Here is a 25,316-nt window from a genome sequence, read left to right on the forward strand (position 1 = left end):
AAAATCTAGGAATCCCATGTATCAGCTCTTATTATTATTATTGTTATTGGATTAAAATTGAATTATACTGAATTAAATAAAAAATATAAATATATGATTGCATATAACACGAAAAAAGCTGCAGTAACAACCAAAAGCTGGGATTTCATGCGCTGAAAATAAATCCGAAAAATATGCATATTTTAACACAGAAAAAGAAATAACACTAATAATACAACATGCAATAATATAAATCCACATTATACATAATAAAAGTCGAAAAAGAAACGGAATTCTTCATATTGTTTTCTATACTAATTATTATAACAGTGTTGGAAAAAGTAAATAATAGGAATGCTTAAATTAAATCATTTTAAACACCTATAAATAATATAGTACCTAGTTCATGTTGAAATCACTTAAACCGAAAATGTCTATTTATTTACATTGAAAACTCGTTGTGTTTTGTCGATATAACTACGTCTTTATTGCGGGCTTTCAACATTTTTTTTCGCATAATTGGTCTCGTTATATTATATAGTAGGTTCAAAGCGTGAGCCTATACTACTGTGCGATTTTACGTTTCTAAGTCTTAATTGTATACAGAGCGATTCACCAAGACCAAGCATACTCAACTCCTTTTTTTCTATAATGATGTAGTAAATCAAAATCTGGTTTTTGGTATTTTTAAATATACAGACTTTAAACACCATACTTTGAACATTTTGAAAAAATATTTTTACTACCAAAGAGTGCCTTGCAGCGAATATATTATATATTTATATATTTCAAATGAGAATTCTCTTTCCTTTTTGAAATTAAAATTTGAATGAGTATAGTTTTTGAATTGTTTAAAGATATAAAATTTATGGTGACTGGCGACTGCTTGTTAAAATTTTCAATTAATTTCTGATATCAACATTTTTTAAATTTATTTATAAAATAATTTAAAGTAAAAAAAGAGATTCTCATTTGTAAAACCAAAGTTCTTATCACCGTAGTACAAAAAATGTCAAAAATTTGGGACTATAATATAATATTAATGTATTTATTCAAAAATCTAAAAATCAGGAATTAAATAAATGCATTAGTAAACGAAAAACTAGAAGTGAGCATGTTTAATGAATCACAAAGTATATTATATATATACAGGGAAGCTCGATTCGATGATTTCCCATTTTCCTAAGTCGTGGTTGAATGAAAAAAAAAACAGGAAAATACTGCAGTAGTGTTCCACGCTTTATGTATATGAGGTATTGAGGTCATATACCTACTGTATACTCATTTGCATTATATGTACATATGCTTGCGGATGTTATTATAGTCACCGAAGTAATGATAATCGAAAAAAAAAATGCTGCACGTTTCGTTATTTAGGCGAGCATGCTTGGTGAATCACACCCTGTAAATATACCATAAACATGATAAAACGGGAAAACGTTGTATATATATATATATGGTGCAAAGTTACAGATTGTGCTCGTTATTATAATACATTATAATAAACGTCTCGACGTCCGGAAATGATGCTGCGCACAGCTATAATAGCTAAATAACTGTCACGCACGCCGCTCGACGACCGTTATCAATCGCCAAACCCATCGCAGTATCAACCACAGCTGAAATCCCGTCGCCGATAAACGAACCGAGGCGAGGTTTTTTAACGCGCATATACTCAGATTTGTTTTATATTATATATAATAATATAACGCCACGTATCGTCGACGATGGATATTGTTGTTTTTAAACGATTCGAGTCGAAATTATTAAATATTTATAATAATATGTACGATGTATTATATTTTTACCTATATGGTGTACCTATATACTATATAGATAAATAGCCAAAAAGCGAAATGTGAGTAAAGTTACAATAGGTACTATTTTTTTCTTCTAGTTAAACAAGTATAAATATTAAGTTGAAAAATAGAACATTTCATTAAATTATAATTGTCACTGACAAAATTCTTTTGCGATGTTAATGAAAAAACCGTTTTGAAAAATGTTCAAAATGTTCAATTTTTCACCTCTGAAACGCGTATGAGATACAAAGTTTTATATAAAATATTATACATTATATATAGTGCGTAGTGAAAACTAATTTTTCGAGACAGCTTTATCGTGCAGAAAATAATCTCGTTATGTTTACGTTACTTGTATTTTGATGTTGAAAAAAACTTTGTTAAATATATAGACATATAGTTATCTTAAATAAGTAACTGCATTGAAACGTTAATCTTAAGACGATCTAATTTAATAACGTTAATATCCATTGCCTCGAAATGTGGTCGAAGATTAAGAGTTGCCCGATAAGTTATATTTATTTCTGTCGTGAAAAATATAGCACCTGTTTGGTTAAATTAAAGGTCCAACTCCACGCGACACCCACATTTATAATAATCGATAATTACAATATAGATACAATCATGTGAATGGTTAAAAATAAATATATATATTTTATGGTTTTGAGTAAATCAATATAGGTTTGTGGGTATTAACAAAAAAAAAGTTTTTAATATTAATAATTGTTTTTAATTAGCCCAGTCAATTATACTAAATAATAATAATGTAGCATAGAAAAGATGATTATATTTTATTTTTATTATATTATATTATGTATACAAAGGAACTTATTATCGAGTTTTTTAAGTGACTATATTACGCAAAATTTATAATGAATCTTGTATTTTTTAATGTATTTATTGTCGTTGAAATATACGTCATAATTATAAAATATTCAGATTAACCGCGCACTATCTTAAAATAATAATAATGTACCTACATAATTTAGTTCTATTTATTACAGTTTTATGTTAAAATAATTAGTAATTTTACATTATATGTACAACAATACACTATAGAATAGCGGAATGGATATTAAAAGTCAATTTACTAAGTAACATCAATAATTAATAATTAATGAACGATAATAGTTATATTATATCGGTCTAATATGTACCTGAATACAAATTATTTTAATAACAAAAAATCGTACATTCTTGGCTCACTATATTATATTAAATTAAATTATGGATTTTTTAGTATTTTTCGTTGAAACATTCATCAATTCATACAATTATTTGAAATTCAGCACGATAAGTTAATAAATAACTAAATCACTAAAACTTGAAAACTTTAAGCTTGATTAAAATGTATTACTACAAAACGCCTTTAAGATTGTATGAATTAGTTCTATAAAAATGTTTAATAACATTTGTTTAAAAAAAAATACATTTAATTTCGCAATACTATATATGGTATACACTACATATATAATTTTCGTGAGAACGTTTCTATTCGCATTTTTTATTACGATAACAATAACATCAGGTGATGGTATTATTACTTATTAGTTATGAGGAACATTTGTATTTTACATTTTTATTTGACTAGATAGTATTATTTATGAAAGTACATCAACTAAAATTAAAGTGAAACAAAATATAAAATTTCGAGATACACGATGACAGACAATACGAGTACCGGTAAGATATTATATTATAATACATGTCAAAGGAAAAGTTTTTTTTATCTGAAATAGTATTATTTTTAAGTTCAAAATAAAAACGACCCTTCGTTTTTTTTCTGCACATTGATGTATTGCACAATGCACAATAACGTCAGTAATTATACAATAAGGTAAATATAGAACAAAAAACCAAAATACAATGGAATGGTAATATATTCAAACGATTCAAACGGTGTATTTTCAGTAAGTTTTTGTGTCCAACATATAACGGCAATACAATCGTATAATATTGTCAGTTATTATTATTTATATACGTACTTTAAAGTTCACGCGATTTTTCCCAATAAAATATTTAGTACATACGAATATATAAGGATCACATTATTTTAATCCTGCGTACGCACACACACACACGCATATATTATAAAGATGTTATTAAATTTTGAGTTATATAGTTATATAAATTGATATAACACGATATGTACCTATTTCTATATACAGTATTATAATAATCCAATATCAGTAATATAATAAATGCAATATTTTCGGAAAAAAATTTATCAGCCTATGTGTCGTATAATATTAAAAGTTAAAATTTGATTGAGACATTTTTGGATTATAAATTTGTGTATTATATATAAAATGGGTTTATGACAATAGATTTGAAAATTATACATGTATATATCATATACTTATATTTTATATAATATCGCGTATTATAAGCATCATTTTAATGGGTCGAACAATATTAGTCTGTACTCTGTAGTGTGTGCGTCACACATAATATGTTCAATATACCTATATAAAATATTATGATATCATGTAAAACGAGCATATTTTACTCGGAAACTGTATTTAATGTAGACGACGATAATATCGAGTGGTGCAGATCGAGCGCGTGCAAATAAAATATATAATATTATTGTCTATGTGTTATGTTTTATCGTGGATTATATAGCGTAAGTCTATATCTCTATCGGTTTCAACACGCGAAAAATCGACAATTTACGAGTGTATGTACAGGATAAACGGTGCCAACGAAAAGTCAAGTGTCGTTGCCTATTTCCGCCCACGGGATGAGTTATCCCCTGCAAACACACATTAGCAGTCATGATTGACCAAAAATAATATGTGTATTTAATATTATGTCGTATGTTATACAGCCATTACTACAATAGAATATACCATTATTTATCCATAGTTGATGGGTGTTATATTATGATAAAAACGAATCTAAAGACGTGAGTCCAAAAAAAATATGTGCTCTACGACAGTTTGATAATATAAAAAATTGTTCATATGTAATTACTTTTCCATTGTGAATTACATCAACATACCGAATAACTTGAGCCATAACAAAATTAAAAAAAAAGACATTACAAAATAAATATAATATTACGTTTACGGATCGGTGCGCAGTAATGAAAAATATTAAAACATTATATTGTCAATAATATAGTACATATTTACAATAATTAATATTTTTTCTTAAGTTAATCATCTAATATTTTTGCGGCCCCCAGCATTAGGAGCCTAAGGCAAGTGCTTCACTTGCATCACTCTATAGTAACGGCTTTGATGAAAATCGTTTTCAAACGCAATATTATGTATCAAAGCTTAAAAACATAATATTATGAATTTAGTTTTACATCTTGGTGATTTTATATTAATATAATTTTCTTATTATTTATATTATTTTACTTATTTTTATAAAAATTAATTATTTTTTAAATTTTAATGTATATAAATTGAAATTCGATTCATGTGATAAAGATATTAGTAGTTATTAAAACACTTTTAGAGAATTGATGTCATATTTAGATTTTGGTATTATTATTTAGTATAGGTACTTTAAAAACTTGAGATTTTTTACAAATAATAGGTAATATAATTCAAATAAACGATTTTTTTAATATCTATAGCCATATTAGAGTGTTTAGCCTTTCCCTAATGTCTTTCAAAAATTTCAACACAGACTAATAATTAAATAACTCAAAAACTAATCATTCAAATTTTTACTTAGATATATCGATATTCTTTGCTTCACAATTTTTGCTAAAAAGGTAATTTAAAAAAAAATGAATAAATATATTCCCTTAATATAAATTGTAACTGAAAATGTTATTATTAAATAATAATAATTAAAAATTACAAATATAAAAATATATAGAATAAATGCATAACTAAAAAAAATATACCAAGTAGGTTTGATGAATCACTCTGTATTGTCCATAATATATAGTGTATTTCACAACTATTCGCACGAATTGTACCTTTCAACAAAGAAAAAGGATCGTGGACCAATGTCGTAAATTAATTCAGATCCAACGTCATTCGTGGGATCGAAGGATTTACATAAAAAGTGTAGGTATAGCACGAGTGAGGGTAGGATTCTTTTTTGTCTCTCCGGGAACTATCGAATGCTACATACATATAGCTGTTTACACGAAAATAATACAGTTTTTGTTCAAAATAATTGGTGTTCGCTGTTTCTTTGCTATTTTCAACAAAACTACTTGAAATTGAAAATAACTTCTCCGATCGACGGTGCTATGGAGGTTGTTATCTATTTTCAGCATATATATTATATTTATATACTTATTTTATTCTCAGAGCATTGTGGTGTTGTGAAATGTTCAGTAACCTAAAACAAATATTAAAGCTCGTCCTCAGGGAGGAAAGCAAAATCGTTTTTAATCAGTCTATAGGTACGATCCAAATAGAGGAAATCGGCGAGTGCAAGTAAGTCTTTGTTTAAATGTGTAGAAACTGCCAAAAATCAATAAATAAAAAATACAGTAAAAACTTCTCAGAACCCATTGTAAAGTCAGCTGGGCTGCTTAGAATATTGAAATAACAAACTTATTAGAATCCATTACAGGACCAGGATTTTTCGTCAACCGAGAACTTATTCAATTTTCTCTGAAATTTATGACCTTCGATTCAGACTACTTGGCATAATGTCAAAATCTTACTTATTATTTACTGTTACAGCTAATGGCGTATAAAGGTACCATACAACTAATATAGCTATCGTGGAATTATTTTAGTTTTTAAAAATCAAAGTTATCACGTAGTGAAATAATCATAATTAGCGCCGCGCCGTTGTCGTTTTATAATATTCACAATAATTATTTTTATACCTATTGTCGAATGGAAATTAAAATTTAATAATAATAACTCTGATCGTAACCAAACACGTACCTACCAATAATATATATAGGTAGCAGGTATATCACGACGATTAAAATGATGTTATGTCTGTGGTACGATAAGCGTCGAACGTTATCGTGATGGTATGGTTGATTAAAACCGTTAATGCGGATTCGTGAAAACTAACAGTATTTAATAGGTAGATAGGTATTGCATTATTATATATTCATCATGTACCTTTATAGTATTAGTATATAATGTGAAAAAAACAATTTGTGGAGAATTTTTTTGTTTTTGATTATCATTACCTACTGCGGTGACTATGACAACAACCACAAATATAATACACATACAATAAAATGAAAGCAATAATATTATAAGTATAATATATCGTACATGATATTTTGGTGTGTACAGGGTGAACACCATAGCGGTGCTTTTTCGTTTTTTTTTTTTTTTTATTCAGTACAAGAAAACGAGAAATCACCGCTTTACTACCTTATAAGTATAATAATATATACAGAATGATTCATCAAGTACCTATGCATATCCTTATTTCTCAATTAACAATGAATTTATTTTAATTCCGATTTATGATATTTTTAAATATACTTTTTGACTATATTTTCAAGTTTTTGAAATAAAAACTTATGTTTTTCAAACGATTAACTTCTGTTTTATGAATAAAGTTAAATAACTAAAAAACTATTTGTTCAAATTTTGATTTTGATGATACGTAAACATTAAAAAAAAAAAATATTTTCTAAACAATTAACAGTTGAAAAGTAAGGTTTTTAATTAAAATACGAGTTTAAATGTTTTGATCTTCAGAGGAGACTTCTTAGGTTAAAAAGATCTTTAAAAATTTCAAACATCAGATTTTTAAAAATTGCATAATATTATCTAAGAATAAATGCAACAAACGAGTAGACAAATGAGTGAATATATATGTTTGGTTAATCGTCCTGTATAGCTCGGCAAAGGCGCAGGTCGAGGGGTATTTATATTAGGTATAATATTGTAGAAAGATATACGCATAGGTACGTGTTTAGACGTAGTTAGAATAATATTATGTACGTTTTACGCGCTAAATGCTTTGAGAAGGGACAACGGCGTCGCGGTTATTGGCAACTTTTATATTAGCGACACCGTTACGGCGGCAAAGGTATAAGGAATTTCGTTCGCGTGATCTATACCCACTGATTTTAAAAAGATTGTGCGAACCCATATTATTATTATAAACGGGTACGCCGCACATCACGTTGTTATAACTAAGTTTTTTTTCACTGTTTAAAAACAATAAACGTCAATTAAAATAAATAAATACTAATTGGTCGATAATAAGGCTTCGGGGCGGTACCTATATAATATTATGTCATTACGAATTTAACATTGAGCGTATACATCATCACTGAATATTATTATTTTAACGTGTTACCGTTGGATCGATGATGTATAGGTATATTTATAAACCGTGAAACTGAAAAAACTAAAAACCGTTTTGTTCGACCGGTTGACAGGTGTCGCCCTAGAGCACATTTCGATGTTTGATGTGATAATATATATTTATTTATTTTACGCACAATTGTCCGATTTCAAATTTCAAATATTGTACCAAATAACTAATAGTAATAACAATATTACATATAAATAATAATTAATTAAAAAGTTGAGTAAATGGACTAAGAACAAAAAAAAAAAAAATTATATTATTATTCATAATAATATTAATAATAAAATTAAAACTTAAGCATAAAAATAGGGATAATTACTACTTAAATTTTATTTACATCTAAATTATTGCCACGCTACTTAGAAATGTTAACGGGGTGATTTAAAACATAGTTTTATGAGAAATATATGATGACAGTATAATGGTCATTGTGAGTGTTGTGATTATAATAACCTTAAATTTTATCAGGCTCAATAAAAATGAGTTATCGATTATATTATTTGATAATCTATAAAAATAAATACATATTATTGTAAGTAATAATATTCTAAACGTTTTTAAAAATTCATTTTTTAGATTCCAAGAATGTTTTTGTATAACTAGTCGTGTGAGTACCTACTTGATGATTAATTCGATTATTGTAACATTTAAAGCGACGTGTTATTTGACGATATTATTCAAGTTTGTTACTTTGTCTTATACCATTGTTTTCTCAAATTATCAATGCATATTAATTATGACGTAAACTGCAAAGAATGGATAACTTAAGTACCTATAGAGGCTTAATTTTCGCAAAGACGCATTTACTGGCCGCATGCGTTCCTTAAGTTTCTTCCTACAAAGGTATATAATAATATTATGTATGGCATGTACAGCTTATAAAATAAATTAGAAATTATAGAATTTGCCTTTAATTCGTTGGAGATTTTCACGGTTTATCCGCGACGAGAGCGCGTACTATGTAAATCGTTAGGGCGGCGTGCGCTTACGTTATAACACGTGAAAGACCGAGATTTCACCCAACTCCATTATTAAGATTGTAAAACATCGTTAAACGCCGCAAAGATTCCATTTAGAGCGTTATTTCGTATTCGCTTAAAGTTTGCGCGTAATTCAATAGTATTAGCATTCTCACAGCGCACTTACGTGAATAATATACACACTGTTTTGAAAATTAAAGCTAACACAATGCGTACCATATTTTGTGTATACATACATTACATAAATAATATAATGCGTGATGAGTATATAATACTAAACATACAATGCAATATTCAGCGATCGTATTATATTATATATGTAATATATAATATAAATATAAATAATACCTACGTCCTACATATTATTGTTTATTGAATACAATTTATCAAGAACCGTATTAGGTATATTTAAACCGTGTAAGTACGTCATAATTCAAGTCTCAAAAGTGCACCGGCTTAATGCATACAAATAAGTATATATATGTCTCCAGTTATAAGAATATTTGTAGTTCTAAATGCATAATAACGATTTGAATGAATATAGAGTAATATCGTTTTGACATGCGATAAATACTATAAGTCGTATTATGGTGATTCTACACCGACAATAACAATAAGCTCGTGTACAAAATAATAATATACATCTTTTACGAGACAATTATTTGGTATAATAATATAGTATATGTATTATATATTATTATTTTATATAATAAACTGTCATATTTTTATCAAAATATCATATATTAATTCAATTGAAAAGTTATGATGAATCACGTTCATTTAATTATAAACGATGAATACTTATTAAAATACTTCATAAAAAAAAATCAAGATCACATATATTCATGAAATCTAATACCTAGCCAAAAGTCTGAATAAAACCATCTGACAAATATTATCTATATATTGTTGTATATATTGCCTATAATTTTGTATTTTTATTATATATATATAGTAACCCATAATTAAAGTTTAAGTGTTTAAAAAAAAAAAAAAAAAAAATTAAAAAAAAACAGTTAAAATTATTTTATGTAGGTACCTATATCTTATACACATAAATTCCAATCAATGTATTTAAACTTTAGTGCGACTGGGATTAACCTGACCTAACCTGACTGGGATTCAACACTGTATATACCAGAAGACGCATCATGATTGAATATTATATCTATTTAAGCTTTAGAAAATTATAACAAGACGCGACGTATATAGAGCAACGAGTCACACAAAATATTATATAATATACGTAAACTCATGTATTATATAATATCACGGTACAGTAATAGTGTTATAAGCGTGTATATGCAGAAATAGAATCATCATCACAATAATATATAATTTATAACGCATTATTCGACAATAGTGTTGTCGGGGGTAACAATTAATAAAAGCTAAGGGCTCGTCGTCGGAGGTTTCCGTAAGTGTACAATGTATGTATTCAGTTGCAGGCCGGGTTATTACTCAGCTCTAATGTGACGACGGCAAGCTCTCAGCACCCGTTAAACACACATTTTCGTATTTATTTTCTATTCCCGTCCTGTTCATCACACACACACACACACGCGCGCGCGCGATCTTTATATACATACCTGACCCATTCGTTCAACATGTACACCCGCTTCTCACTATTTTAACCTCTCTCTCTCTCAGGTCTCTACACGTCGTCTCCATTCGGTCCCGACTTCTCGAGGGTGGATTTTACGTTGATCTCCTGTGACGTTGGCGTCGTTTCAGTCGATACTCACATTTTCGCGAATATGCGACTGCAAAAGTCTGTGTGTGTGTGGTGTGTGTGTGTGTGAGCGAGAGAGAGATAGGCGCGAGTTATTATTATTATGCGTACATAACACGACTGATGCACTGTATATTATACGCACATAGGTAAACACTAAATAATAAATTTGAATAGACGTCGGAAAGGTACATATTACTATATACATACTATATAGTACACAGATATACACACAATATATTACATTCGTCGGGAGAGAAAAGAAAAAAAAAGAGTATACTAACATATTATATTATATATTTATGTATAACGTTTGCAAATGTACAGGCGTGTGCATGCGTGTATATGTTCCGTCTACGGCGTCGCTTAATCGTACTCTAGCGGCCGTCGACGTGTAAGGAAAACATAATAATATGACGTGTGATATAGGCAAGAAAAATTATTATTTTATCATTCGTTGAGCGTATTATGTACAGAGTGGTTATCTTATCACTGCGAACCAGGCAATATCATAGAAAATATAAAAAAAATTTAATTTTTCATATAGAAAACTGTAAAATATGGTGTTGCCGGTGTTGGAAGTTTTTAACATGTTTATAGAGTATATATATTATGTATACACGGAATAGGACTTAGAATTATAAAAATGTAACTTGAATTATAGGCTTTCTCATGATCTATTGAAGTGACGGCTTATAAATTTGGACGCTTTGTTTAGTATAATATCAACCAAGAAGTAACTGTTTCTAATTTTTATTTGGGTAAAATTATATGTTAATTAATATAATAGGTAGACAGAAAAAAATCAATAGTACAATGCATTTTTGAAAAATTAATTTCATTGGACGATTGAATTTAAGGTGCTCTGCAGTTCACTATAACGTTGCATGCGTCATAACTTGTGATTGATCGTTTATTTTGAGCATTTATATGTATATTTTATATTATTACTACGATGGAAATGTATTAAAATAATAATACATTTGTTTTTTCATGATTTTATTTACATTTTTATTTCGATTAAAATTATTATTTTAGTGTAACACATGCAAAGAGTTTAATACATATGTACCTTCAATTTGTTCACAAGTTTATATAGGTGTACTTATAAATATGAAAATCACAAAAATAAAACGAGAGAAACCGCAGGCTTCATTCATAATATAGTCATATTATAACTTTACAGTCAGTTTGTAGCGCGTGGCTCAGCGGAGGCAATAGAAGAGGTTCCCACTCATGATTATTTTCAATAAAGTTAACTAAAAATATATTTAATGTTTTTTTTTTTTTTAATGAAAATTTAATGAATAAATATATAAAATAAGATAATAATATATAAAGCTGTGTCATATATTATAATTTAATAATTTATGACTTTTTTCTTTCGAGTATTGCAATATTAAAACCTTTTGAAATTATATTGTACATACACGTGTTTCACAAAGATGAAATAAGACTATTTAACAAACTTCCATTACAAATGTTACTATATTTGTCACTCTGTATTATATATTATGTGAAATAAGCTGATTATATAATATAGTTAAAACCATTATTTAAAAATATTATTTAGGCGCGTGGTTTATATTTTACTGCTATAAATATTATATGATTATATTACTTTTTCTCAAACATCTTTTTGAGATATCTTTTTCAGTTTCACAATGACCGTAACAAACTCACTTATTTATACAAAATTATTCCGACCGCGTATTTTTATTGTTCATTAGCTTAAATCAATTTTTCTTAAAACTATTGAAATACATCACTTCAATAAAGTTGATTGAATGCCGAAGCACTTCGAGGGAAATGTTTGTTTATTTGAGAGAATAATCATATTCAAGATATCTTAAATATATAGAAGTAAAATGGATAGGTATGTATAATAGATATTGACGTGAAGAAATGCGGTGAGAATGGTGAGATAACTGCACCATATAAAATATATATTATATATCTATATTGTACATATTGTATAGGAGTGATCGAAGAAAGAAACGAGGAAAAGCGACCCGGTAAAGTGAAATAAAGGCAGAGAAAGATCTTTACAAAGTATTATCCCTTTAGATTACACGAGTATTTCACATCACAATAAGAAAAGTATATGGATTACAAAATAAAAATAAAATATAAGAAACTCTCTATCCCCGTATAATGTGTGTGTATATACATATATATAGTATATACGCACAATATCTTCAATCTTTCAAAATAACGTCCTCTGAACTTTTTCCATTCTATGACTCAGTATACGTATATATAGATATTGTCACGTCAGTGGTTGAAATATTAATCGGAAAGTATAAAACTAATTAAGAACAAACAAATTAAATAGTTTTATATATATAAACTAAAAACCGTGATGACATCGCTACAGGAACATGAACTTACGAAATGACCGTTGTGAAGGTTTATAACACACGTATGTATAGAAAAGAAATAACCGTTAAAATTTTATAGTAATACTATTACATGAGATATTTTATAAAATAATAGTCTAATAAATATCGGTACGGAGTATAATTATAGTGATTTCATTAAATTCAATACGATTGAGTTTATGTATGTACTACGCACTGTCTAAATTATTAATGTATCACTAAACATCGTGTTTTTTCAATAAACATGATTATTTATTAATATTACAAATAGTTTTGATTGAACAGTAGCATAATTTATGTTAAGACGATTAAGTTGTTTGGCTTCAGTTAATCATAGTTTGGTAAAATACAACGCATGAAGATTATCATACAATAATAAATGTTTTAAAAAAAAAAAGAATTATTATATGTTATAATTTTGTTAAGAATACGCACAGAAATTTGTAATTATTAAACAAATATGTTTTTAAGTTGAAATAAAAATAAGTACGGGAAATATTTTTTAACAGACATAAATTCGAAACTTGCAATTTTTGGTGTTGTTTTACGATGAGGAACAAATGAATAGAAAGAAAATGCGCACCGAAACTTTTTTAATTGATTCATAATAATAAATAAATTAAGTATTGAATTCCAATAAGTTTTTATACCGAAAAGTCATTGAAACGTATGTAACTAAAATAATAATACAAACAAAACTTTGATAGACCAATAATAATGTATACAATTTGTACATTATACCATCAACAATTTGATGATTGAAAATCATTATAAGTTCTGTAGCTATTCCATAAAAATAAATATTAATACAATTTCCATGATTATATACATAACTAAATCTCGTAAACCATTATATAATAGAATATAATTGATTATTTTGATAACCATTTTAAATTCTCTCACGTTTGTTGATTTGCGTACCTATACACACTAAGTACAATTACATTTATTACAACATTAATTTTATTTTAAAACAAATGTACACTGTCTATTTGTTAATACACTCACTTGTTATCAAATAATTACATATTCAACAATGCTTTATAAGTTGTAAGTGTTGTAACAGTGTTACCGATTAATTTACTCTAAATTATATAATAGGTACCTACATAGTTTATTTGTGTGTAAAATCATAAATTGTTTATAACATACCACCCGTTAGCTTGCAAATTTCAGCCAAATAATAAACATAATTCATTCACCTTAATTAACACAACAGAAATAACCATAAATTATAATTAAATTAGAGTTGAAAAAATGTAACGCGTTAAAACCACCCTATGTAGTAGCACGTACATTTTATAAAACTTCAATAACGCGAAACGGTAAAAACGTACATTATTCTATATATTTTGGATTTTTATCGAAACCGGTTTTATTATTTCGTGTTGTTTAATTTTTAGTTTTTTTGTATTTATCGAATTCAAGTATAATATTCAAAATATTAATTATTAAATGGTTGAAGTTCCGAACATTAACCCTGGCACCCATTCCCTTGGTTTTTTAGACCCCAGTGAAGTTACAAAATTGTTTTTGGTAGTTACAAGTTGTTATACATGATGAATAACATAATACCAAACAATTATCAAGTCTAAAATTTTAACTTAGTGTGCAGGATAACATACCTATAAAAATATTTTGTACAATCGTTCTTATAAATATTTATTTGACTCCTAATTATGTGATCAAACAATGATTTGAATCAAATCAATTTTTACTCAAGCGAAAATCCAATCTAACCTATGCAGACCATATACATTTTGACCGTCAAATATTATAATATTATAATATTATAAGTATTTACATATAACTGTGTAAGACATAAATCTAGCATCTACTATAAAAGTATAGAGTCATTAATGAATAGTTATTAAATATGTATTATACAGTGCCTATAACTAGTAAGGTTATAATATAAATAACTGCAGTAATTGTTGCACATATAAGTTTATTTAAAATCGAAATGTTTTGAGATTTTTTTCAGTATTTATAAAAACAAGTATTTTTTTGTAATTGCTGATTCAACGATTTTGTAAAAAATCGTTTTTCATAATTTTACACGAAATTAAATAATCGATGGTTAACGACATAATATATGACTGTATTTATTGTTTATACTTAACATGATTACGACGTTACGAATCACCAATTATTTGTTCATTTGGTAGAATACTTTTTCACCGATCGAATACTGACTCATACAACAAATCTACCTTATTTTAAATCACAATACGGAACTAAAATAATGTGTTAACTGAATTTTTCCAAAGCATAACGAATAACAATACCTATACACGCATACAATACGATTTTTCTTTGTTTAGTATGAGTTAAATTTTTAAACAGTATTTATAGCACGACTTTTACACGCTCGAAAATATACACATTATATTTTATTATAAAATATGTATTTCATTTTTTTAATATTTAGTTTAAAAAAAAATATTAATGTTAGCAGTCAACAAATTTAATAGAATAATATTAATATACTTATTAAATACAATACCTATCTAGTAGATTACATGAATAATAAACCATCAAGAAGCAATAATATACGAAATTATATTCTAATAAAGAATTTGATTTTTATCTTAACTGTTTTAAATTATTTATTTAAATAATTCCTAACAAAAATAATAATAATAATAAATGATAAATTAACGACTTTTCTCGTCTATAGACTCCGAAAGTCCGAAGATAGTGTAATAATTGTGACGATTCAAGTTTGAAATTGGAAAGCGTACCTTTGTCGCATTTGAAAAACAATTCTAGATGAATTTCGGTTGCAGACGTTGTTTCAATTTTTTTCGACTGTAGAATTTTTTCTAAACGAATGGCTTTGAAAATGTATTGTAATGAGAAAATCGAAAAATTAGCACTTCAAAGTATCGTCTAGACTCTAGATACACAGATATTATACACTGTACCATGTTAGTTTATAAACTCTCATTCTATACACAACAGTAATAGAAAAAGTAAAAAATAAAATAAATAAATAAACAAAATTTATAATAAAACAAAACTCCGCCGTAAAACCAATACACTGTATTGTTATTCGATAGGTTACAGGTCTTAAGCTAACCTATTTTAGAATTTAATATGCTAGAGTTAACGTGGAATGTGTACATTAAATCGATCAAATGGATTATAACTTTATACTATCCGAGAAAACAAAGATATAAAATAAAATAAACAATTAAATGTTTGATGTATATGATATAATATAAAAACAATATTGCATACCTACACATAGTATATTATATTATTATATGAAGTATCGTACGGAGACCACTTCAAAACGTATTTTTTCAGAACACATGTTACAGTGATTGTACCGTCTCTCCAGCTACAGAATGATACAAAACCATACTATATATATGATTAATATTATTTCCGACAAGAAATGAAAAAGAAGTTTTGCTGTAGTTTTAGACATTAAAAGACGTGTACACCCCATCACTGGCGACCACACACATACGTCACATATATATACACATAATAAACTACGCGCGTGTTGTACCATATTATATAATATGTTTTCGTTTAAATTATTTTCTGTGCCTCTGCAGACTATATATATATTATAAATGTATACGTATACTGCACATATGTGTGGACAAGGAAGGTACGCGTATGAAATATTTTCGTATATATAGTTGACTTCCGCGCGCGCGGCGTTATATATTGTGTCGGACCAGTAAATCCTATTACCGGAAAACGAAACGTGACGACGAAAGGAATAATTTCGTACGAATACGGTACGGTGGTGAAAATAAAAATAAAAAATATAAAATACTGCCGTAGTGGCGCCGACCTGCCCGAATTAACTTCTTGTACAGCGGCTGCAATTTGTTTTACCCCGCTCCGGGCGGCGTATTACAGCGGTCGAGCAAAGAGTTGTGGGTGATGGGTACATCAGTGGACGGGGAGGTAAGTGGACATTTTTATTAACGGAAACGAATAGGCCGCAGTAAATAACCAATTTCGTGGGTCACCTGACACCTCGTCCCACAATCCCCCACGTACCTACACCCCGGGTAACTGTATACTCGAGTCCCTAGAACCCTAGGTTCCGGAGTCACTGGAGTAAATAATAATAATAATAACTTTCGTGCAATTATTTAGGTTTATTATGGGCATTAGAGAGCGAAAAGAATATGAAATTTGCTGGAAAAAAAGTCGTATAATACTATATTATTATAATAATTATTGTGCTTTCGTGATTATTTAAACGATGACTGCCAGGAGACTTATTTTCACCGATTAATAACAATTAGTTAATTTAATTGCGCATAAGTTATTCGTATACCTATACAATATAGATATATTGTATATACAGATATGTATACTCTTATATACTTATTATAATAGTAGGCGAATGTGTAAAAGTTTTTATCCATATGATTTAATGAGAAAAATATAATAAAATATTATAAGAGGTTCCTGCACTGAAGTACACATGGAGATTTTTAAATGAAAAATTAACTTAAGTTTAAAAAAAATGTGTGTGTTTGTTAGGTACTGAAAACGTAATTTTAATTATGATAACTATTACTATTACTATTACTATAGTGTATATTATATTATATATATACATGAATAATACAATACCTACTATGAAATAAGTTTAACTTTTTCGAAAAAAATTACATTAAAATAAATAAAGATTTTTTATTTATCGAAATTTCGATACAAATAATTTTATTTCAACTATATAATATAGGTAAGGATGTAATTTACAACGAAAAGAATTAAAGAAATGTGTTATTATAAGTTAAGGAATTTGTATATGAAAAGTTGATATTAATGGAAGGGAAAGGATTTTTTAAAGTAGTTATGTTCAACTGAAGTAGCGGCACAGTATAATAAAAAAGGTGAACAAGGTGACAGAAGTCGCCTCCACAATTGGGAAGGGTACACGACGGTCTGTTGTAGTGATTCATCCCTAAGTGTAGAGCGCGTGTAATAATAAAAAAAAAATACTTTATATACGGAAAAATGTCATATTCGTCACGCGTAGGCATTAATAAAACATTTCAGACATTATTGTGTTTTCTTTAAACTGAAGTATAATAACAGTAAGACGGGTTTTCTAGAACTTACCTTGAGTGGAAGTCGTTTTTTATTGATTACGTCTTCGTGGAGTTTCTTGTAACGTTCGTCGAAACTATTGTTCCAATATTCTTTACTTTTCATCCAATAAGGCTAGAAAAAAAAAAATAGTACATATTTGAGTTTATGAATTTTAATAGTATGCATAAACTTAATAATTATTTGTTTTATTGATCGCTTCGTTTAGTTCATCAAAAACTAGTCTGATTCACTACTTCGTTCTTTAAAAATGCGCTTAGACATCAAGTATAAATTAATAATTATTATTGATATAATTCTACTGTTTAATAATAGTTGACGCAATGACGCTATTTATTGATTATCAACTGCACAGAAAATGTTAATTGCAATATAAAGTCGCGTAAACGACAAAATAAATATGATTTCTCAAACCACACGGAGTCTAAAATAATTTTAATAACAACCAATATTTCACAATAGAATGACAATTATGCGAATCGCATTAAATTTTATTATCGAATTCCAATTTAATTAAATAGCATGTGGCAATAACTTATAAGTTTTTTACTTCCAATTCAATATTAAATCAATGATAAAATTTACCTACCAAAAAAATGGTTATACCTATATAATATATATATATGAAAGAACACATAATTGGCTATCGATAAAACTGAAACGTATACCGGTGGTGACAGCTGATTCTTTAAAAAGTTTAAATAATAAACACTCATCATTTCGAAAAGTATCAACGTTTTTGGTACATAAGTAAAATTTTAATTCGAACCACTTATTAATTATTTATAACAAACATATTTAAGGTTTAGTTGAGCAGAGTAGTGTTACACTAATAACACTTATAACTTAACTAATCAACTTATTCGTTTAAAATTCACAAAAAAGTATTAGTATAGCTTCAAAATAAGATTTTTAAAACACATAACTACTTAAAAAATATAATTGTTGAAAGATATTAGTGATTTCAAATTATTATTTTATATCTATAGTAATTTTTGATTTATTGTAATGACTTTTAGTTGATGCTATAATTTGTGTTTCTTAAATTTTATTGTTTTTATTACTTTTTATAATTTTATAAATTGTAATACAATTTATCTGGTTTTAAATTCGTCAATGTTTATTTATTATTACGATAATAACATAATATTATATATAATTTTTAAAAAAAAATACAATTCATACTTGACAAAAAGGACCATTGCTATTTGCTTTAATTGTTTATAAAAAATTTTCCATTTACACATATTTTGTCTTTCCTTTTAGAGTTTAATTGTGTTTTTGTAATGGTATTTTTCAAGGTTTACAGACAAAGTGTATAAGTCATTATTAAACTTTTCGTTTACGATAAGATATTTTAAATGCTTAAGTAATACGTAGAGTACGTTTAAAATAAAGCCCTAAATTTATATTATAAAACATAGTATTTTTAGTTAGTTTATATGCGTAATGTAAAGTAATGTAAAACAGTAAACGTATTCCTACATACTGATTGCAAAAGAAAAACAGACATTATTTTTTTATTTTTTTTTTTTTAGTTTCACATAAGTAGTTAGTTTGAATATTATATCATTTTGAATGGGAATCTACACATTTTCACAATATAATAATAAATAATTTATAACTTGAAGATTAATATCGTGTACACTGTACATACCTAATTAATTCATACTTTTTTTTTGCTTATTAATTTTATTAATGACTATTTTACAAAATTTACAGAGACTAATTAAAATAGGAATGTTATTATTATTTGTTGACGGCCAAAATCTTAGATCTCCGTGTTTCTTATTCGGTATTATGAATTATTTTAATTAACAAATATCGTTATCGCATTTTAAAGGTCTTTACTTTTTTTAAAGACAACATTCAATATTTATTTTCATATTCCAAAGCAGAATATTTTTCGAAATATTTTAATGATTAGAAATTGATATTAAAGTAATTTATGAGTCATTATATAAGTATTTAAAGTTTAGGTAAGTGAAATAATAGACAAACATTTTGTGAGGTATCTAAATACGGCCATACCTCACTCGAGCTTATTGAATGTTGTTTGTTAAAATATAATCATCCTGTATAAATGTGGGGTAAATAGGACATAATATTAAATACTTACTTATAAGTTATAATTAATTAAACAATATAAATTCGATTTTTATTTATAGAAATATTATAAAAGAATATTGTGATTCAGAATATAAAAGGTAGGTTATTTTTAAAATTTTTTTTTTTTGTTAATTACTTGACCTATAGTTCAAAACTTACAGCTGTTTTAAAATTAAGAATTATTTGATTTAACAATTTCTTCCATAAAATTAATACACTCGTATTAATTAAGTGATTTTGGTATCCCTTAGGTATCATATTTTAATTTAAGGATATCATGGTTGAGATATTTAGTAATAAATAATAATTAAGTTCATTATACAAGAAGTGACACAACTGTATACAATACATTAATATTGATACGTTATTAAAATGTATACATCATATATTTGTATGTTTATTTTAAAAGCTTATCGTGAATGGAATAAATTTTCTTTGAAAAGTTTAAATTTCCATCGGTTCATTATGTACAGATATCTCTGAATCAATACGATGGCTTCGTGCTAACGAATAGTGTTCTTTTTAATCATTTTGATAGCCAATTTAAATTCCTTAATTTTATAATGTAACTTTAAAAATAATAACAATAATAATTTTAGAAACAAAAATAGGATATTATATTATATCATTAGTATAATAAGCTAATTAAATAATTGAATGTATTTGTAGTGTCAAACGTGTTATCTTCTATTTCAATAGGTAAGCATACGAGTATATGTATCTTTGTTGAATATTTGGCAAAAAAAGAGGAATTAACTTGGTATACTTGTATAATTGGCGTTTCTGATTAAGAGGAAATCGTTTTTTGGGATTACTCTTCTATCATAACCAATTGTCACAGTTACACAAATATATTATTATTATAAATATTTAATAATAATGATATTTATATTATAAAATAATAATATATTGGCAATGGTTCAAACATTGACAGAGTCATAAAACTTCATCGGAATATTATGAAGGTGGTTTATTTCTTATAGATATTTTAAAAAACATCTTTCACGACACTTGAGATTCAAGTGTAGTTTCCCATTTGCAAAATCAAGTAAAAAGCTTTTACTAAAAACCAATCGAAGGTCAAGGGCGTCAAAGCTTATTATTTAGCTATTATTATATGTTGACCTATTTTCAAAATCATACCACGTAGTTTTCTTCTAAGGTTTCTTCATTTCTAAACACAACAGCTAGAATTCATCCATACGATTTGTTATTTATAACAGAAGATTTATAGCCATAGAATTGATTACATATAGTCACACAAAATATATAGATCGGATGATAGAATTCACTGTATAATATTCAGAACGAAATTGCAAATTGTTTACAATTTTATTTTATTTAAGTATTGTATTCGGCTATGTCTCCACGAAATATATTTAAGCAGTAATATTTAAAATATGATTTATTGGAAAAAAACACATCTAGTCTTTACTCAGACACTTTTCGGAAAGTACTTTGTTTCTGACAACTCCAGCACAGAGTGTATGTTATAATATTATTTTGCTATATATTTATAGTGTAGTAGTAAATATTATACGGGATGTGGTATCGTGGTACGCTTAAAATTTGTTATTAAACTATAATACGACTTGAGGCGCTGTCGCCTTCGGTACATCACTACTCGTGCACCCTCAAACAATTTAACACGAATACATAATAAACTGAATAACAAGCGACTGAAAACGCAATTTTATATATTATAAATTATCATAATTGCGATCGAAATAAATCTGCGCACTTTGCAACACACAAACAGGAGTACAGCGCATTGTTAATTTTAGAACAATCAACATTACAGTTTATCATAGCTATTTTATGTATCGATATATATTTATTAATTTAATTTTTTTTTTTTTTTAATGCAGTTGACGGTAGTCATAAAAATAAAAAAAATAATCAAATTTAAAAAAACGTACATAGGTACACCTTATTTATGAATAAATATATTATGTTTCGAGTGATTATTTTAACGATAAATAAATAACTATATCTTGATATCTATGTATTCTTTTTTTTAGAGTTTTTTTTAATGAGTATTTTAATATTAAAATTATAGGATAAAAGTGACCATAGGTAGAACGCAACACGGTACTAAGCTATTATTTAAATACTGTTGACTAATCAACTATAAAAAAAAAAAAAAAAACGAAATCGAAGTTTGATGTTCGTATTTTTTATATAATATCAAGGATTCTTAGAAAAAATATTAAACTAGATATACTTAAATTAATGTTAACTGTTAAAATAATCCAGCTGCAGTAGTTTTTAAACTTTATTTTTACATTTTTACAGAGTTCCGAGTAAATCGTTTCAATTGTTACGAAAATTGTTATTTTTATCATAGAAGATATATAATATAGTTACTAGTGCGAAAGCTCGTGTGCTCAACGTTTCCGGTTTTTCAAGGGCAGGCTAATAAGATTGAAATTTTCGTCGGACGACGGTTGTCCGGAAAATGTGTGTTTATTCGCAGTGCATATACAGTGTACACGGCATGCCATCGTTAAATATATTTATACTACCGTGTTGCTGCCATACGCGATTCGTAAAACGGCGTTTTCGTTCGAAAAAATGCGTCCGTCACTATGAAACGATTAATATCTTCGGGTCCGTTTCACGATATTAACGGGCAAGTAGGTACTCGTCGTGAATGAGGCCGTACGGCGATGATACAATAAAATGGTATCGGACTCGAACGGACTAATAACAGCCAACTTGTAACAGTCATCGGCAGCGATCGGGTCAGTGATATATAAAGCGGAGTACATGTTATCGGGAAACCGAATCGGTACGTGATGGTGAAAGACGACGGACGGCTAATGGGCGGGCGATGACTCGGAAGACTTTGCGTCCGCCGAGCCAAGCCCTTCTTTTACTCACTTCGATAATAACGTCCGTGTTATAGAAAACGTCCACAAATTTATATCTACAAGCCGATCATCCGAAAGTGAAGTATTAGATCCGACGCAAAACGATGTGCGAATAATATAAACAATGCATTATGATAATATAATATATTTTATCGATCATTATTGGACAAAAAACAATACTTTATTATCATTAACGAAGCGGAAATATTTTTCAGAAAACCGTATAAAAAATGTTAGATGCTGTTGTTATGGGACTGCGTTATAAACTGCACATTGTTATGGTCTAACTCAAAATGACGTTCAGTGGGTATTCCAATGACCTGCACGTAGAAGTACCGGTTGGTCAATGCGCAAACACCGCCGGTTGACCAGCGTTTTGTAATACAATTTCATTAATATCAATATTTGTGATTACCTATACCTATATCATATATTGCGATATATTGTACGAATATTCCAACTCATATTGTTGTTTACATTTTAGCCTGTTATATGTAATAATAATAATAAACACCTCTAGTCTTGTGCAAATGTACAATGTACCTACCCAGTATAATACATAGGTTATCTGCATCCATTATTCGAGTAAATTGTATTTAATAAACAATTATTTCGTTTTTTATCTGACACAAAATTCAACGTAAAATAAATCCGGACAAAAAAATTATACTTAATTGAGAATATTCGAATAATAGATAGGTAGGTATTGTACAGGTCTACCAATGAAATTTGATATATTTCAATTTGAATTATATAATTTTGAATGGTTTACTGCTTACACAATAAACTAACAATTAAAATATATAATATTATATACACTGCAATAACTACGAATAAAAAAAACACTAAAGGTAAGTATGATATTTATTAAAAGGAGAAAGAGTCTATAAATATTTAATCAATAATTATGATATTACATTATTAGGTACTTATAAACTCAAATAAAGTAGTTTTTATGATTAAATATTAAAAGTTTCGATCCCGCACGTGCCGCGGTTCAAGTCGCATGTCTGCAATATAATATTGTACCTTACTATAAATCATAATGTTTATTATACATTACATTTATTTACATAATATAATATTGAGGGTATTCATTTTCAAACAAATCAATGAAGATAGCTTCTTGTTTGAATTAAGTTATTTACAAAGAGTTTTATTTTTTTAATTGGTTTGAAATTGTATGGATGTCAAAAATATACGCGGGAGTATAAAATTTGATAAATTGTTCGAGTTAAATTACAAATATGTATATTGTATAAGCTGGTATCATCAACTCAATATCAAGACGCGTTGAATATCAATAGTGTATCGAACATTATTTGTACCACGTGTTTTATTTTCACAGTAGTTTAGTGACCAAAGGAAAAAAAACTAATACATATTTTTTATAAAATCAAATATCTTTGTAATTATTATTATTGTTTGGCGAAATTACTGCAGTGGTAAGGTTAGGTTATACAATATAGATATACAATTATCCCTACGATTATTTACACATGCAATTTGCAAATTAATCACGCATAATAATATAACACACGCCGTTCTGGATATTTAAATATTAATTGGATGTATAGGTATGTGTAATCGTTAAAATTGATCAATAATTAATTATTTACATTAAATATTAACGTTTACCCAAATATAAATAGTATATAATATTATACTTTTTCACGTACCTAACAACTGTAAAAACAAACGAAAATCATGAAATCCATTTGACAATCTATCACATTGTAAAGTAATTATTCATATTGTAATTTGCATTATTTTACGGGATTTTTTTACTAAATTATTATTTTGAAAATTAAAACCATTCACGATTCACTCTTTATTATATATAGTTACAAGAACAGCCGTAGGAATAATTTCACGTATTTTTCTCGTATTATAGATATAATGTAATAGTTGCAGTTAAATAAAAACTGTATAATAAATCAATGAAACGCATCCGTTCGTATGACATTTGTTTTAATTCAAAATAACATTATAACGATGAAGGGATGTTTTTATTTTTTTGTTTTCCATTGCACCTCATAATTTCATCATTGCAGTATATTTCAGACACCAGTCGAGTTCCCAATAACCGAAAATCC

The 25,316-nt window shown here is 27.3% G+C and overlaps 1 protein-coding gene across 1 annotated transcript in view; it reads right to left on the reverse strand.

Moving 5' to 3' along the window:
* Nucleotides 1–25,316, reverse strand: part of LOC114126312 (alpha-mannosidase 2) — a 125,995-nt gene that overhangs the window by 63,321 nt on the left and 37,358 nt on the right. Inside the window, exon 2 of the mRNA XM_050199609.1 lies at nucleotides 18,251–18,352. Coding sequence (XP_050055566.1) covers nucleotides 18,251–18,352 — 102 coding nt within the window. The remainder of the gene's footprint in view (nucleotides 1–18,250; nucleotides 18,353–25,316) is intronic.

This window comes from Aphis gossypii, chromosome 2, assembly GCF_020184175.1.
Source record: "Aphis gossypii isolate Hap1 chromosome 2, ASM2018417v2, whole genome shotgun sequence".
Taxonomy (NCBI): domain Eukaryota; kingdom Metazoa; phylum Arthropoda; class Insecta; order Hemiptera; family Aphididae; genus Aphis; species Aphis gossypii.